The 17,945-nt window shown below is 42.2% G+C and overlaps 1 protein-coding gene across 1 annotated transcript; it reads right to left on the bottom strand.

Moving 5' to 3' along the window:
• Nucleotides 1-126: 126 nt before the first annotated feature.
• LOC114516436 (chromodomain-helicase-DNA-binding protein 8-like) lies at nt 127-17,528 on the bottom strand. Its single transcript, XM_028535909.1, has 41 exons — nt 17,418-17,528; nt 14,159-15,950; nt 13,854-13,983; nt 13,547-13,777; nt 13,159-13,205; nt 12,941-13,058; nt 12,647-12,733; nt 12,340-12,405; nt 12,194-12,265; nt 11,877-12,004; nt 11,635-11,710; nt 11,387-11,499; nt 11,200-11,254; nt 11,027-11,090; nt 10,832-10,944; nt 10,536-10,697; nt 10,337-10,417; nt 9,895-10,203; nt 9,413-9,684; nt 9,132-9,303; nt 8,591-8,676; nt 8,263-8,353; nt 7,787-7,897; nt 7,470-7,648; nt 6,748-7,140; nt 6,478-6,567; nt 6,304-6,404; nt 5,995-6,115; nt 5,752-5,857; nt 5,331-5,388; nt 5,097-5,239; nt 4,823-4,896; nt 4,479-4,577; nt 4,252-4,367; nt 3,568-3,867; nt 3,192-3,490; nt 2,630-3,106; nt 2,424-2,484; nt 1,774-2,201; nt 1,586-1,660; nt 127-1,349 (listed from the first exon to the last, which is right to left on the bottom strand). The coding sequence occupies exons 2-41, from the start codon at nt 15,754-15,756 to the stop codon at nt 759-761; spliced, it is 7,893 nt and encodes a 2,630-aa protein (XP_028391710.1). The 5' UTR covers nt 15,757-15,950; nt 17,418-17,528; the 3' UTR covers nt 127-758.
• Between the last annotated feature and the right edge of the window lie 417 nt (nt 17,529-17,945).

Below are 17,945 nucleotides of genomic sequence, written 5' to 3'. Positions count from 1 at the left end.
TCGAAAAATTATAGGCACAAGGACAAATGGGACATTCTGATCGCTGTGTAGCAGCTGGATGGATGATAAAGCTAAAGAGATACAATCATATAAATAGAAATTTCCACAGATAATTTAAAAATGTATTTAATTCACATTAATACACAGCATTCAAAAATGAAGTTAAAGTACTATAATTATTCCATATTAATTATTCACAATCTATTAACAAAGATATATAGAAAATTCCTGTGGGTTAGCATAAATAAGTACGGATGGTTAGAATTTAAAAAATATCATACATACGTGTTACAAATTCTTTCTACGGCAGCCGATAGTGTTTTCTATTAAATAGTAAATTCTATACATAAATGTCTTATTAAGGAAATTATGCAAAACCAAATTAAACGTTCAAATCTCCGTAGGAAGATATTTTATTTTACTTTCTTTACTTATATAGTTGTCGCCAAATAAATACTTTTGCCCAACCAACCAACCATCACCACTACCCACTGCCTTACCCAAAAACAACTCAAAAACCATCAAGATTTTCATGGAAATTCACCAAAGTAGGAAAATAGAGACTGGCAAGGCGATGCTGCTAAGCAAATTTTCAATAACTGCGAACGAGGCTACGATATTCAACTATCCCTATCCGCTGAAGACGATGGCAGCAAAGTTCTCTTCCATATTAAGATGGAGATTTCTAACTCCCTATTCAAAACATATCGCGCTCCAGTCTCTATTTTCCCGCTCAGTTGATAATTACAAGGGTGAAATTACGATGGCACGGGACTTGAAGGGGTGACGGTATCTTCTTCGCTAGCATCCAGACTATCGCTCGGCTCGTTCTCGCTATCACTGTTGAAGACCTTCATCTCCGAGTCATCTTCGAGATCTAATTGTTTCGTATACTTCGCCTCCGAAGATGTAGGTATAGCGGTTGGAAAGCCGTTAAATCCGAGGGACTCGCTCAATTTTGTGGTAGGTGGAAAACTGGACTCGTACGCATTCTTTTGAGCATTCGACCCAGTACTGCCTGACGAGCTGGTCGAGGTCGGGCTCGATACAGCCGAGGTTTTAGCTTGACCTGCGAAGCCCGAGCTAAAACCAGGTGAAGTGCTCGCGGGCGGATGAGGATAGCCAATGGGATTAGAATAGCCAGGGTAGTTCACAAATGGATTGCTACCGAAGGGGAACTCTGTGTTGTTAAATGGCGAGAGAAGAACAGGGGTTTTTGAAGTTGGGCTCAATACCGCCGGGTTGCTAGAGGATCTTAAGGGTGGTGGATGGTCATTATCGGGATGTGATGAGGTGGAACTATGGCGACGTTGAGGGACGTCCAGGTCTCCATCAGTACTTGAGGTAGTCTACAAGGGAAATAAAGGAGAGAGTGGTTAGGCCTGGTTTGTAACTCTGTCGTTACTTCACTGTACTTGTCCTTTACAATCCATACTTTACTTTATACGTCCCTATTGTGTCCTTACATGTCCACGCTGTACCCTTACTAGTCCTAACTCCTAACTGGACCGTGGGAATCACCGAGAACTACCATTTAAACAAATGCATGGTGAAAGGGAAGGACAGGAAAAGAAGGTTAGTATACCTTAAGTACGCTTGTTCTTACTGTGCTTGATGGTGAGGTCGCCTCGGTGTTTGCATGGGGAGGAACACGAGGAGGCTAGAAAAAAATAAAGCATTTTAATAGTGAAATACTTGGAGAAAGTGGAACGCAATCTGCGAGCCAGATTTTCAATACAAGATACATCAACTTATATATATATATTTAACTACCTCTGACAGTTGATTCTCAAGCGAAGCTCCCCTCAAATTGACATCTTTCACGATCACCGACTCATGAGGCTGTGGACCGTTCATCATTTCTCCTTGAATGAACGCGCCACCACCACTCTTGTGAGCGTGGGCCCACTCCACGCCCGGTTGCGATGCCAAGCCCGCGTGGATGGTATCAGCGGCCGCTTGCGCCATCAGCTTCTCCATTTTCGACTTTCGGCCGCGTTTCTTCTTTTCTGTCGGCAGTTTTTGCGGTTTTTCGGTTCTTCGTTGTCGCTTCCTTCGCTGTTTTGGCGCCGTTAACTGCGGCACCATTTCCGACGGCTCCATGCCCATGGGATAGTTGGCATCATTTTGATACGGTGGTTGTTGTAAGAGAGCATCAGGGGGTAGATTCATATCACTCAGTCCATCCATCATTGCACCTGCTAGAAGACGGGGGGAGGACCTTAATTTTATTGAACTACTCAGCGATTCTCAAAAACGAATGAATATGTACTCTGCATAGGCATAGTTTTGGGAACAATCGTTATGGATTAACTTGCAGTTAAATAGCAAGGTTTTGGCAGCTGTGTGGAGTGGACAGGGCTTAAGTCCAAGGGTGGTGACTTAAAAACTTTAAAAGATTTTAAACGAAAACATCATCAAACCTTCTTCATCTTTCTTCTTCCTCTTTCTGTTCTTCTTCAAGGTCACTTTCAATCCCTCGTGCTAAATACAAGAACATGGAAAGAGTTCGGTCAGGTTTGGGAAACATTTTTTGGCAACGCAAATCAAAGTTGGAAAACAACATTTTTGGAGCAATATTTACTCGGGAAGAAATTGCTTGACAACTACTTTATAATAAAACTAATACCTTTTTAACTTTGAAAGCCTTCGACACCGGGTCAACCAGAGCCTCTGGTCCCAAGCTGCCGTCCATTTCGCCCTCGGCGTACACAGGGAACCCACTCGGGGACATTGAAACATCGCTAGCGGCAGGAGCAGGTTGATCAATTAACCTTTCTGGTTTTTCCGGTTTTGCTGGCCACTCGCCGGTGAGCACTAACTGGCAGAGTTGCTGAACTCTGTGGAAAACCACGCGATCTTTTGGCCACCAGATCTTGATCGAAAGAGATTCGTTGACAACAGGATTCAGGTTGTTTACATCCGGGGGTAAACTTCCCTGGGAGTCAGCGTCCATGAATGTCGGCGGAATATCCGGTCGTCTTTCGGCACCTGGGTTGAAGTTACCGCTAGGATTAGCTGGATTGGACGGAAGCGAGGATACTTGTTTGACCAATGAGGAGAGCGCGTCTGATCCGGGTACAGAAGGCATGTCGTTGATGTAATTCTAAAAATTTAAATTCAAAACAAGTTTACATTGAGTTCGATTCGTACCAGTACTACACGGTGAAAGCTATTTTCCACAGGCTCACCTGTTTATTGTAGGGTGGTGCGGGTTGGGCGGGTGGTGCAGATGGCGCAGGTTCAGTATTTCTTGAAGTATCATCAGCTGTTGTAGCACTCGCTGTTGTCTGAGGGTTAGGTAGGATCACGCTGGTTGGTTTAGGGGTAACTGGGAATGTCTGTGTATCCAGAGAGCCTTCTCGACTCTCTAATGTCTCGATCTTATCTAGGACATTTTTATCCAGTCTTCGCTCGAACGACACAGGAGTTCCGCTGACACTTCGCGACGCAGACTCGGGACTGCCGCTGGCCAAATCCATTGAGTTGCCTGCAATAAACACGAACATAAAATGCGTTAATAAAATAAAACAATGTGATCTTCTCTACGATAAGTAAATAACCAACCTGCCAGTGCTATATGCTGTGTATCCATTTCAATTTTCAATTCATAAAACGACAGTTCAGGATCTTCAAGGATATTGAGATCAGTTCGTGTAAGACCGTGTTTCGAGACACCAATGAGGAGATCCTTGTCGTGTTTCTCACATTGCCACCACGAGGGAAGATCTGGGGTTAGCTGTGCCAGTTTCAACCTCTCATCAAGTTCCGGGTGATTGAGGACCTCCAAGCGCAGCATCGTCATGAGTTCAACACGTCGTAGACACCTGTTCGCTCGTTCCTCTGAGATAGCTTCTACGTTCTGACCTGAGGAAAACATTTGAAAATGTAAATAGTTTGAAGTCATGAGTATCGTTATCGGGTCAGCGCGGTCCTGTCGTTGAACTTGTTAGCAGTAGCCGGGTGACTGTTGAATAGGACTATCGCAATACGGGTGAAAACATTAGTCACGACAACCCAGATCAAACCAAGGGGACAACATTAAGCCAGAATAATCAAACATCTACAAACATATATTTGGAAATATGCTATGGATAGGAACGTGACGTGATTGTGAAAAGAAAGACACTCATTGTGTGATCTATTCCACTTCAACTACACGCGCCAAGAGCACCTCACCATCAGGCGACAAAGAGTAAAGGATTTTGTAGTGGGTAATCAGTTCTGATAAAAGTTGAAATACAATCATACCTAGAATAATCTCCTCGTCAGTGGCTCGACCGCACACTCGCTTACACATCGCCAGAAACTCGTTAAAGTACGCAGACAGACGATCATCATTTTTCTTGTCAAGACGAGCCATTTGTCTGGAAAAGAAACATGCGATATTCCATTATTAGAAGAGGGAGGGTGTATCATATTGGTCCGTTCGTTGCAATGAAGGTAAGATGTGATTTGCGAGCCTTATTGAGACTTACCTAAACTTCGTCCAATCGTACTCTCCCGTGCCTGGGTTGATGTGAACACCGTACGTTGAAACACAACGATAAAAATCGACTTCCTCACGTTTTGACCATCTACGAAAACAATGTATTTGAGAGTTATGCAATTGTCTGGAGTCTCTATATATGTATGTTTATTAACTGAACAACTATTTTTATGGAGCCTCGCCGAAAACTACAGCCAGCCCATGCAGAGAACATCAGAAGGAAGGCAGCAACATGGTTGGTTCATCAGAGACAATAAGATAAACGTGACCCATGCCTTTTCATCATTTGTCATGAAATAAAGAACAGGAAAGTTTTATTAAATATCAACTCACTTCTGAGCTTGTTCTGCTTTCTTTAATTCTTTCTGTCTGACAGCTTCTTCCACCTTTTCTTTTCGTCTGTTTTCCTAGAAATGCAATGAAACTCTAGACATTGTTTTCTTTCGTAATTCAGACACAAACCACGACAGCTTATTGTAGAATACTACCTACACTGGACCACCACGTTTGAGATATCTTTCTCAGGCAGTTTAGACACAAACCACGACAACTTATTGTACAATCCCCCCTCTCCCCGCCCCCCAACAAACCAATCCTAGTCTCTCACCTTCTCTACTGCAACTCTCTTCAGTTCCTCCTTCTTCAAAATGCGCTGAAATCCGGCGACAATTCTCCGTAGTCTGGTATTGAGGTCAGAAGGCGACGGCCAGGGAAGAAAGTTTGATGCGGGCGCAGGATTAGATTGAGAACCTGAGATCAACATCGAGAATTGTTTTCCTCAACATCGGCACAATTCAATTCACGCTCTCATTCATCAAGCCTCAACATTTGTGGAACATACCTTCAACAGCAGGTGGTTTCTCGGTCTTTACACTCTCCTTGCTTGCTTGTCGAGCGTCCTGAAAGTGAAAACGAAATATGAAGAGCGATGAAACCGAGATATTTTATTAATTAAACAAACAACGTCGGGATATAGAATACACTTTGATCAGTCGAGTGAGTATTGTCATCCGTTGTGTATCAGTAGTCTAACATGTAAAAAGCATCATTTCAAAGTGTCAAGGACTGAGATACAGAAGTCTCCAGTGTAAAATAAACTTGATTCATTGGTGGGAATCAAAGGATTAAAGGTGAGGATCAAGGGATTAAAGGTGAGGATCAAGGGATTAAAGGTGAGGATCAAGGGATTAAAGGTGGGATTAATGCTAACACATTCTGTGTTGAGAGATTAGACAAAATGGAGTTATATCCGATCGCTTTACCTTTCCTTCCATATCAAAGTCAACATCATCATCGGACTCTCCCTCTTCATTTTTATTATCCTGAGGAAGATGATAATCTGGATCATCTCTGCTGTCGTCTTCCTCCCTGTAAGAACGAAATAATATTTCTCCAGCATATTATGAATACAAGAGACAAGTGTGGTATCATTACTACAAACACTGACGCTACAAAACAAGCATACTTCACTAGTGAACAATACCCAGTCAAGCTTTTTTAATTACCTCATTCCTTCACCATCGATGGCGTCACCAGTGGTTGCGTCATCTGATGACGTAGGCGGGCCACATATCTTGAGGAATATCAAACAAGGATCAGCTCTGATGGCGTTGTAGCGTTCGTAACCTGCGAAATAAAACACAATCCGATCAGCATCCTGGAGTAGCCCGCGGTACGCTGCTTTTGTGCTTTTGCCACTTATCATGTTGGAATAAATGATGAATTACATGCAGTGTTGGTACTTCCTAAGCAGAAGTGAGCATCTAACCAGCTTTATTGCAGCGCATATGGATTCCCAATGATAGGTTACATACCATGTTTATAAACACCGATCACCAGAGATTTATCAGCGTCTTCGCTCCACCAGTCGATGGGAGGATCACCTTCCGTCACAGGAAGATTCACGTTGATATCACTGTAGAAGAGAAGCCTTACATGAAGTTTTTCAGATAGTTCAGACATCTAACTAGTCTTGTGTATTTGAATACCTTGCTAAGCAGTCATTCCGTACAGCGGCCTCCATAGCCCCAACAACTTCCACACGCATTATATACAATAATCTGACCCGTAGTAAAATTCTGAAATATAAAAGATAAACAAATGATCTCGCTGTTCATTGGAACAACGAAGGAATAAAGTATTCCAGAACACTGGATCAATACGAGATGGTCACTGTCGGTCTCGTAGGGGGAACTGCTCAAAACTAGAGAAATAATCTTGTGTCATGTGTGAATCTTAAATCAATCCCCACAACTTACTTGTTACAGTGATGTCGTAGATGTTTCTTATACCCCTCGTCCAGGATCAACAGCTCTGGATTAATACTCTTCCAGTCACCCAAAGCTTCAATCACGGCTATGGCGCTCTTGTTCACGTTCTTGCTGCTACCCTTGCCTTTCTTCGCGCTCTTCTTCGACTTCTTCCCACTCCCCTTCTGCACGGGCATGTAGGTCGCGTCCAGGTCCTCGCTCGCCAGCCTCTCGCGCGTCGTGAGCGGTTTGATCAGCTCGAGAATGAACGATCGTAACTTCTCGTCGCCGCGATACGCGTGCACACAAAACAAGAGAATCGATCGTGATATTGCTTCCACTTCACGCTCACTTAGCTTCCTCTTTCGAATGGCGTGGATAACATCTTTCCATCTTTGCCAGCTAAAAGTGGAAAATTACGTAATTCGGATATTTCGCATGGTAAGTTTAGAACGATGTGGGCAGGAATAGAATAAAGGTTGTCGAGAATTCAAATTGTGAACGGGATTGGCCTCATTAGCAGCCTCTTATGTGTAAAAACCTCGTCACAAAGCAAAGTCAGAACACTGTTTAAATCACTGGCCATCTCGTCGTTGATTGAAGAGTGAATTACAATAGAAATGAACTACCATACTTGATCTCGACCATGTTAGTTTAAATCTTATCTAAAAACCGTACGGGGTCATGAAGAGGATTGCCAACCACTGTTATCCATACTTGTCCATACTTACCCAAAAACGAGGAGGTTTTTCTCGACTTTGAAGCACTCGACTCGTGACCAGGCCTTACGTTTCGCCTGCGGTACCTCCTCGTCAGAGTCAAGGTCTGACAACTCAAAATCAACGTCATCTCCGCGGCCATATCTCTTGGTTTGTTTACGTTGACGAGGAGCGTCAATAATTCGCTCATCCTTGGAAGAAAAACAAAGATTCATTTCACTCAAAGAGCTGTCAAAAATGTGCAATCTACCAGAGATTTGGACGTCTTAGTTATTCCCCTGAGTACTTTCACGTGTTGTAATAGGGGATCAAGGAGGATTGGGGCTCACCTTATTCATGAGCTCATCGACATCAATATCAGCTTTCATCGCCCATTTTTTCCAGAAATCAGGGTCATCGATGTCTATTTCATCTCCCTTCTTCGTTGCCGTGAAACTTGCCTGAAGAATGGAGCAAAGATGTCAATTTTTAACCGCAAATGCAAAGCTATGCTTCCCCATGCGGACAAGACAAGTCACTTCGGCCAAGGTCCTCTATGGCAAAGCAAGGACCAAGCTAACCACATCTACCGAGAAATATCCTAATTCAAAGCTTTGGTAAATAAAGAAAGGAGAAATCAAGAAAGACATCAGAAGGAAGGCAGCAACATGGTTGGTTCATCAAAAATGATCAGATAAACGTGACTCATGCCTTTTCATCATTTGTCTCAACAAACAGTGTAACCTCGAACATGGCCTCGTTCAGGAACGAACTCTTCGCTTCTTCAAGTCGCTGTTATCGATTTCTTTATTTCACAACAACTTACCTTAGCAAACGTAGATCCCTGTCCCACTGAATCTATAGTAATGATTTGTGTTCGTCGCTCCAGAATCTGATCGATATCTTCTTCACAAAACCTAGTGAAGCCAGAGTGAAGAATAAGCGACTGATTTATCAACACATATCAGTCGTTGTTTTTGATATTGCCCTGTGTTACTCCTATATATCCCACATTCTCATACAAGGTGTTCAAAAGAAATCCAATGCATGGCCTCATTAGCAGCCTCTTATGTGTAAGAACCTCGTCAGGAAGTCAGAACACTGTTTAAATCACTGGCCAGATTGGTCAAAATGACAAGATTAAGTGAACATACTTCGAGCTGGCCTCGTCGTCGTCCATCACAGCGCCATAAGCACCTTTCCTCAAAAGATCTTCAATCTCCTTCTTAGACAGCGCTTGCTGCAGAATAAACAAAATAAACATCTACATTATAGGCAAACGATAAACAAAATTTGCTTTGAAGCTACGGAATATAACTGCGGTTTATAACTACCGAAAACACTAGTGAACAAAATTCTCTTTCTATCGGAAAATGATACAATGGGTCCACGATTCTTAGGAGCGAGTATGAATCAGGCCTATGTCAAGGCCCTGTAACACGGTGCAATTTTTCTTGCAACTTACAATGCAATTCTACTTTTGAGAGTTGTAAATTAGTGAAAAGGCTTCAAAATGTAAGTGTAAGAAACGCCATATGGAGTGTAATAAAAGACAAAAGTTTGGAAGTTGCCAAATTTACATCTCTCAAAAGAAGAATAGCATTGCAAGTTGCAAGAAAAATTGCACCGTGTAACACGGCCTTCGTCAGGTCGATGAGCAGATTCAGAGAAACACACTTGAAAAGGTTCACTTACGTTTTGTCCACCAGCGGCATTCGTGTTGCCCTCCTTGGCGTTCATTGATTGCAGGACAGCTTTGTCCAAGCCAAGCTTCAAACTAGCTCGATCAAACATCTCTCTTTCATAGGAGTTCCTGGTTATCAGGCGATAAACCTTCACCGATTTTGCCTGCCCAATACGATGACACCTGCAAGAAACGTGCAAGACACGTGTGTCACCTGATCGCTGAGCAAGTCAAAGCGCCTGGGCTCGAGCTTGATAGAAAAGCGGGAAAACAAATTCGAGAGTTAAAATACCTTGCTTGAGCCTGCAGGTCGTTTTGCGGATTCCAATCTGAGTCGAAGATGATCACAGTGTCAGCGGCAGTCAGATTAATCCCCAGGCCACCAGCGCGGGTACACAGCAAGAACACGAAGCGATCTGAGTCGGGTTTCGAGAAGCGATCAATCGCCGCCTGACGGAGATTACCACGAACACGACCGTCGATCCTCTCAAACAAATATTTCTTGCAAATAAGATAGTCCTCCAAGATGTCCAGACATCGCACCATTTGAGAGAAGATCAATACCTGTAATAACATGAGGTATTTCCAGTGTCAGACAATCTGGAGAAGGGAAAGTCTTTTTGATAAGTTGCTGTATCGAGCGTATTACCAGTTCAGTGAACTGCGGCAAAATTTTGTATTGTGAAGCAACCGGGAAGTGTTGAGCACCTTTGATAGGTACAGCTACGATGGTATGTATATCACCAGCTGAGTGAACTGTAGCGAGGAACTTACTTTGTGTCCTCCAATTTTCAGCTTCGGCAATAACTTGTCAATCAGCACCAACTTTCCTGAGGCCTCAATCAAGGATGTCAAATGAATGGATGTTCGATTATCTCCGGTGAAGTTCGCCTGATATTCACCGACGATCTTTTCCTCGGCGCCGTTGATGAGGAACGGATGATTGCAACATTTACGAAGTTCCATCATCGTGTTCATGAGGTTTGGTACGTTAGACGTGGACACGGCTCCTTTGTTCAGGAACGAGAAGTTTCGTTCAAGAATCGCTCGGTAGAATTTCTTCTGAACGGTTGTTAACTCGACCTGAAGAGAAGCAAATATTATTGTATTTTATATAACCATTGCTTGACCCTGGATAATTGACCCAAGATATGACAGTATTATAGGGTTTCTCCTGTGAAAATGACCAAAGATATTCATTTCTTTCATAGATTACCTCAACAATCGTCTCTTCTTTTGGCGCCAAACTCTTCTCCACATCTTCTTTCATTCGTCTCAACATCATCGGTCGTAACAACTACAAAACGAAAAAAGTTCAGTATTTCGTACGAAACCTGCATCCACACATACCCCAGTTATCAAGCCTGTCCCCAGTTATCAAGCTCAATCCCACACAACCCTCTCTCTCAACTTACGGCTTGCAGTCTTTCTACTTGAGCTTCTGTTCTGAGATTTCCAAACTCCATCAGGAAAGCTCCCTGTGATGGAAACTGAGCCGGCTCAAGAAAGTTCAACAAACTAAACAACTCGTCGACGTTGTTTTGCAGAGGTGTGCCCGTGAGTAGAATTCGATGCTCCTGGAATGATGAGAGAAGATGTTTGAGTCATACCCAAGCTAATAAACACTAACCTCAAACTAGCACTCTCTGAATGCTCATATCAAGGACGACCATATCACTATCGTTCATCCAACAGTCAAAACCTCACTTACCATCTGCAAGTTGTTCAATCCTTCTAATAATTTACAATTTCTGTTCTTCAACCTGTGAGCTTCATCTATCACCACGACCCTCCACGGGACGCTGCTCAACAATATATTATCGGCTACAGAAACATATTAGAAATGCTTATTTCTCATTCACAATATTATCCTTGGAGCAACATCTCATATTGCAACGGCACTAACCTATCAGAATTTCGTAGGTTGTGATCAGCACATTGAACTTGAAAATACCAATCAAAGGTTCACCCTAAAATATCAAGAACGTGTAAACTTCGCTCAAAAGCGTAAAGAAGGGTTTTGTCGATATACAGGCTCGTCGTCTGCAGGAGACCGGGCGAAGTCTGAAAGGTTGCTACCTGAGATCCACGGAAATAGAACTCGTATTGTTGAATGAGATGACGGCTTGCAGCGCTATTGAAGAGAATAAGATATAGCTTAAACCACGCATGCTAGGAGGACAACTGGGGTCATAAAGTATTTACAGGGTTCACCTCCCTCAGTCCCTATATATCCATCGTTGATCAAAATGATCGTTCGCTGTACCTGCCATGATGAACAACAACATTCATGTCGCCCCAGCCTTCAAATTCTCGCTGCCAGTTTGCGATGGTCGAGAGCGGAGCGATGACGAGAAACGGACCGCGGATACCGTATTGCTGAGGAAAGAACGGAAGAAGTATTGAATCCTCTCAACTCTACGAGCTCTCAACTGAGTTCATCTAACCCTTGCGAAACTTTCATAAAGGAAGGGTAGAAGGCGAGAAGGAGCAATCGTGGATCGTGGGACTCACCTGAACATGAAGTAGGAAGGTCAGACTTTGAATGGTCTTGCCAAGACCCATCTCATCGGCAAGAATACAGTTTTGTCTAAAAGACAAGACATAAACATTGCAGACAGTTTCATAATTTACTGCTCGTTATACAAGTGAGAGAATAATGAGGAAATATCCTCTATTTCTGCTCGAAATTCTCCGCATTTCCCGAGTCGATGATCACTTTAATGAAATGCACCATCACCACAGACGAAACTTACCCGTTATACCAGCAAAACGTCAGCCAATTCAATCCTTCCAGCTGATATTCCCGTAGAGTGTTCGAGTTCTTGAACACCGGAGATTGTTCCAGTTTTCGCCACTCGCTCGGGTGAGGACGGCGACGAAACTGCGGAGAATTAAACACATATTGGGAACAGAAAAATAAAACATTGCCGAGCGGAAATGCTAGATAAACCTCGCGGGAATCTTTCTAGGATAAAAACTCTGGCTCTTGATGGCAGCTTGGAGGCTGGCTTATTCGTAACTTATTCACTCGATCACATCTATTAAAAGATGGACGTGCTTCAGGACTGACCTGTCTCTCGTGTTGAGGAGGCGCAACTTGGACACTGCGAAACCTGGTGACGGACTGATCATCAACATCAGCCTGGGAAAGAAACGATTTGAAATTTCTGGAATATAATTGTTGTGATACAAACTCCCACACAAAGATAAACCCACCTCAACTTCCCAAGTACTTTCATCGTAAGGCAGTGATCTCCACTTCACTAAGTAATGACTGACGGGCTGAGAAATGAAACGTTTACAAAATGTTCAAAATACTATTTACATAGCTGCTACCAGTAAATATCAACGCAACATATCCAAATCATAGCTAAAAATTTGCCGATGAACACAAGCATTTTGCTTTAGCTATATTTCATGATGTATTATAACAATGGTAGAAGCATAACGACTCAGTCAAAACAGTTTTTGTCCGTAGAATTTTTATCATCATAGCGTAATCTTCGCTGAAAACACAGCTTACCGCGCCAGTGGCTTGATCAACTCCTGTTGAAACATCCAGAACACGATCAACTTCCACATAGTCTGGATTGAATGGTTCATCATCAATCTAACACAATTGATTGTAACAATGTATCAATTCCTCCTTATTTGTAACATTGCTATATATGTATGCATTTATAAGAGTACATAGAGTATACCATAGGTACATAAGAGTACATAGAATATACCATAGGTACATAAGAGTACATAGAATATACCATACGTACATAAGAGTACATAGAGTATAACATAGGTACATAAGAGTACTACTGACCTCATCAGGAAAGGGCATAGCATTTCTCTTAACGAAGAATCTCTTGATTTTCATTTGAACTCGTTTATCCAGCTGATTCAGTTTCTCAGCTGTTGCCCACTCAGCATGAAGATAAGAACTATGATAGGAGAACAAAGGGAGTGTAAGCATTGCACTTTGTTCAATCTCTCCTGGCAACTGTCTTTCATAATAAACCATGAAAAATAAAAATTTCTTACTAGTTTTTATACTTCACCAGAAACTCTTCTTGTGCGAACCCATCTTCCTGCAAAACAGAATACAATGTTGAATTGCACAGTAAACAACAAACATTGTTGATAAAGATAAAATAAGTTACATATAGAGGCAGGCACGAACCTAGAAGCTTAATAGGGGGGGAGGGGTGCATATTCATATATTCAAGTTTAAAAGAGGGTAAAAAATCGCTATCAAAAGAAATCAATCTGGCATAAGACGAATATATGAATATGCACCCCTCCATTTAAGCTTCTAGATCCGTCCCTGTATAGAAGGATAGCACCAAGATCATTGACTGCATCTTAATCAGGAAAACAGCATTAAGAACCCATAGTCAGTTAATAAAATCCTCACTAGTGAGCTCCGTACCTTGGTCTGAGTGCGTAGTGTAAGAATTTTCTCCACAATCAGATTCTCTTCTTGAAGTGGAATTTCCTCTGGTACAGGAAGGGCACCAGGGTCCAGCTCGCCTAATTCTGACTTGCTAGCATCACCACCACCCTTAGCAGCTCTGCTACCCCCTCCATCCTCTTCCTCGGAAAGATTATAGTCAAAGTCCTCCTTGTAGGTCTTTTTCCTTCGCTCTCGTAGGGACCGCCGCTAAAATATGACCCCCAAATATCCCATTAAAACGCCATACAAATAGCTTTCAATCTAGAAAGAAGTCGAGACTTACAGTAATACTGGCAGGATGATAGTCTTCTTGGTAAAAACTACCAGGAGAGTTTGGTGGTGACGGTTCATGATCTGACGAATCTCTGCGTTCACGCTTGATCACTGGCTTACTGAGCACGGTTGCAGGAGGCCTAAAAAATAACAATCAACTGTTAAATGACTACATAAAAATGACAAGTTCTTTAGTTCCTGGAGGTTGAACAGTTGAAAGTTCCTAATCTGACCAAATATAGATCTCATATGCACACTGACCAAGTAATCAGTCAGATGAACTTATATTAAACAAATTAAACCAGAAACACTTACTTAGACGAGGTTCGCACAGTCTTTGGCAAAGCATTTACAATTGGTGGCGGCAGAACAATGGGTTCGGCTGCTTTCCTCTGAGCTATTTTATCTTGTTGCATATCATAGTTCATAGGTCCTTTCACGGCTGGTCCAAATTGTTGTCCATAACATTTCATCTGCGATTCAGCTTGGTAGTTGTAACCGCTATTCATGAGCGCTGATTTAGCGATTGCCTCTGCAACAATTCTGTTCGCCTTGTCCTGGTGTTGTTGTTTTAAAATGTTTTCTTGATCAAATCTCATTTGTGCAACAGCTTGCTGCTGTTTCTTCTGCCTCTGTTGATCCATCAAATACATGTGATACAGACGACTGAACTGTTGTTGCAGCTGCTGCAGTGGTTGGTCTCGTGCTGGAGACGGGAGCTCTCGGACTTGTGAGATTTGTTGCTGCAATCTTTGAAGCTGATACAGCAAATGAGCGCTCTTCAGTTGACTCGACATTGGATTCTGGTTCATCATTTGTTGTTGAAACGGCATGTTTGGTCTCATCGGGTAGTTTCCATCTTGAAACTGCTGCGGTCGTCTCATCATGTAATCCTGTTGCATTGTGTTGGGCGGCGGAGTTTGGGTGAACGGATCTTGCGCTTGAATTTGTGTTTGGTTAGGCATTGACGTTTGTTGCGGCGGCGGTGGCTGTTGTTGTTGCTGTTGCATGTTGTTGTACATGGGTGTTAGGTTTTTGTTGGGTGAAAACGGATCTGGTGGTGGAGTGAATGATGAGCTGCTGGAGGGTGGGAAACCTGACACAGCCGAACTGGTGATGGTTCCTGCGTTCGATGTCGGTGATGATATTCCTCCTGAGACCAAGTGATGAAGTTTACTTAATTGTTCCTGTCTTCCCATCTCAGGGTTGAACTGTTGACCAGGGGACACAGTTTTATTCTGGTTGTTCATTTTTGGAGTGGAATTACTAATGTCCGTCAATGTGGAGGTGTTGTCTACCTGACCCATGAAAGGGTTTGGGGATTGGCTCAACATTGGGTTCGACTGTTTGTTTGTCATGAAATGTTGGAGTCTTTGCATATTGGTTTGCTGTGGACTCATGTAACCTTGAGGCATGGGCGTGCCAGGTACACCCTGCTCAGCGGTTGATTGGGGGGTTTGTTGCGGCATGAACGATCCAAAGGAGTTACCCATATTTGATTGGCCGCGCCAATTAGCACCGGGGGATGTGCTTTGTTGGGGGGTGAACTGCGAGGGAGATTGCATTCTTATCCCTTGCATTCTTGGAAACTGTTGATTCTGAGGTTTATTGGTTGGGGGATTTTGAAAAGCGTTACCTTGCTGACTGAGCATAGGGTTAGCAAAATGGCTCAACTTCTGAGAAAAAGGTTGAAATTGCTCCTGTGACGAAGACTGTCCCTCTAAATGATAGAGCTTCTGCTGCGGTGTGCCTTGTTGCTGATTTGGAAAACTTTGAAATGAGTCCATGTTAAAATACTGATCAGTTGTCGAGGTTTGAGGAAGAGATGACGAAGGCATACCACTTATGCCAATCTCGTCAAAAAGACTCCCTCCAGATCCAATTAAATTTAACAAGTCTGACGGGTCACTCATGCTGTAGACCAGCCATAATAATAGAAATACAACACATCAAAATTTTTTGTTGGAAAGCTAGAAGTTTTCACTTGCTGTCCATCGCAAGAGATGGCCTTTTGGTTGTCATTATTGTCCTGTCATCTCGTAGACAAAGTACAATACTTGCTGACTAGAATATTTCTTTGATGTAGCAGTTTGTCTAAAGACTTCCTCTGTAAAAAACAAAATTACGACACATTACTAAACCCTGCACATTGCAACACTCTTTGAAAACAATGTTGTATTTATAGTGCAATAACATGCAAATATCATGTTCTACTTCAAAGTACAATATTCAGTGGTACACAATATTATTCTGGTAGATGTTGAATAAAAAATCTTGTAACAAAAACACAAACAAGACAACATTTTGAAGGTAATTGAATGCTAACATTCATATTAGGTTACTGTGGTAAATATACAAGCGCTATACTTGGCTATTGTTCAGTAAAAATTGTTGTCTTCTAGACAAAAACTACAACTCTATGATAATGAAAGGGCATGTATTTCATTGAATGCTCAGATTAAATCAAGTGTCTTTGAATACTATCAATGAAACAAAATTGATACATTTAGTATCAAGTAAACGTTCTCGAATTCTAAGAAATATACATTTAAACGACATTCGGTAAACATGTCTTCAAGTTCGTTTTCGAATGAAAAAGACAAGGAAAATAACGAATGTAATTTCTGCTACGTAACGGTGAAAACCATAAGGAAATGAAAGGGAACGTTTGTAGTAAAATTCAATGGCACACACAAAGTTCGTTTTACAAACATTCTTGTACACAGACGATCTTAAATATCGAAAGAAAACATTTGAGTACTTTGGTGATGTCACGATAATACCGGAAGCCGAAATAACAAAATTTGTGTTGATGAAATTTTGCTTCATTTTAAAATCATCTCTGGTTCGATCCAGCGATTTCTTATCGCTCATTAAGAGCAAATCGCTACTTCTGAAGGGTCTCTGTGTAAAATAAAAAATCCTAGAACAAATAATGTTTTGAAAAGGTCATTGATTTCGCGGCTGTACGACACAGATGACAACGCTCAGATCCATGCACGGACTTCCCCCATTGACCATTGTGTAATATTTCCCATTTCCTCACACGTTTTTGGGCCGACATCAAAAGTTGTTATTTATTATTATCGCCCAGTTTGTTGCTCTTCACTTAGCTAATTAGCGGCAACAACTTTTCGATGTGTAAAACAAGACGAATAAAAACCAACCGCCTCGATTCGTGCACGAAAATCGACCACAGGATCCGGCAGAGTCGGGTATATAAATAACAATCGCATTTACGTGCCGGCCTAGTTTGCTCGCAGGTTGATTTGTATGTGCAAATTGATGCCGTCCGTAGACGTAAACCTAAACAAATTACCCCCTTAACTACTTGCCCTAAACACCTTCAGCAATAAAATTTGAAAAAAACCCATCAAATCGGCCTAAAATTTCAAAATTTCATACGTACGCCGAAGCGAAATTTCAACGAATTCGCGAGGCCGTGTCTGCCAAAGTTGATTTTTATGGCTCGGCGCGATGGACCCTTATGACGCTTAATAAGGGTAATACACTAAGTGTGAATAAGCCAAAAACATCAGTAATTGTCGAGGAAATATCCAGAGATTAAACATACCTCATCCAAATGCCTTGAGGAAGCCGATCCCTCGATAAAACGATGAAATTTTTTCACAAAAGTTGAATTACTCGAGCGATTTGCGAAGGCCTCGAACGAGACTATCATGCTTTCGCCTGAACCACGTTATGATTTCAACGCAGCCAATCAGAGCGCGCGATTTGTGCGTGTCCCGGATGTATTTAAATAACCGCCGTCAGCTGTTCGAAGACGACAGGTGAAGACAATGGTGCTGTGTGATAGGTCAAAAATACCACTTAACAATAGTCACCTGCTGAAGAATGAACCTTTTTGTATGTTAAAACAATGTGACCACATGCAAGCTGTAGCTTCGATCTATTTATTCAAAATCCTGGGATATTTTGGGGTGTCAACAACGCCAGTGCATCAGTGCATTATTAGTTTAGGGTGGGGCTGGGTTTAATGTGAAGATGTTCCATGTACCGGGAATTATGTCTCCAACGGGCGCCCATTACTCCGTAGCAAAGGATGGAAACTTGTGTACAACTTTAAACAAATATGAAAGAT

The sequence above is a fragment of the Dendronephthya gigantea genome, unplaced genomic scaffold, assembly GCF_004324835.1.
Source record: "Dendronephthya gigantea isolate DGI-Jeju-01 unplaced genomic scaffold, DenGig_1.0 000006F, whole genome shotgun sequence".
NCBI lineage: Eukaryota > Metazoa > Cnidaria > Anthozoa > Malacalcyonacea > Nephtheidae > Dendronephthya > Dendronephthya gigantea.
Note: the sequence above shows the minus strand (reverse complement) of the source record. Positions and strands in the feature narration are given on the sequence as shown.

Excerpts from the sequence above, each read along its gene's own strand:
- LOC114516436 (XM_028535909.1), bottom strand. The coding sequence starts at position 15,756 with ATGAGTGACCCGTCAGACTTGTTAAATTTAATTGGATCTGGAGGGAGT. Across the intron at positions 10,698-10,831 it reads GATTGAACAACTTGCAGATG|GAGCATCGAATTCTACTCAC; the intron begins GTAAGTGAGGTT and ends TCATCATTCCAG. Across the intron at positions 4,368-4,478 it reads TACGATTGGACGAAGTTTAG|ACAAATGGCTCGTCTTGACA; the intron begins GTAAGTCTCAAT and ends TTTCTTTTCCAG.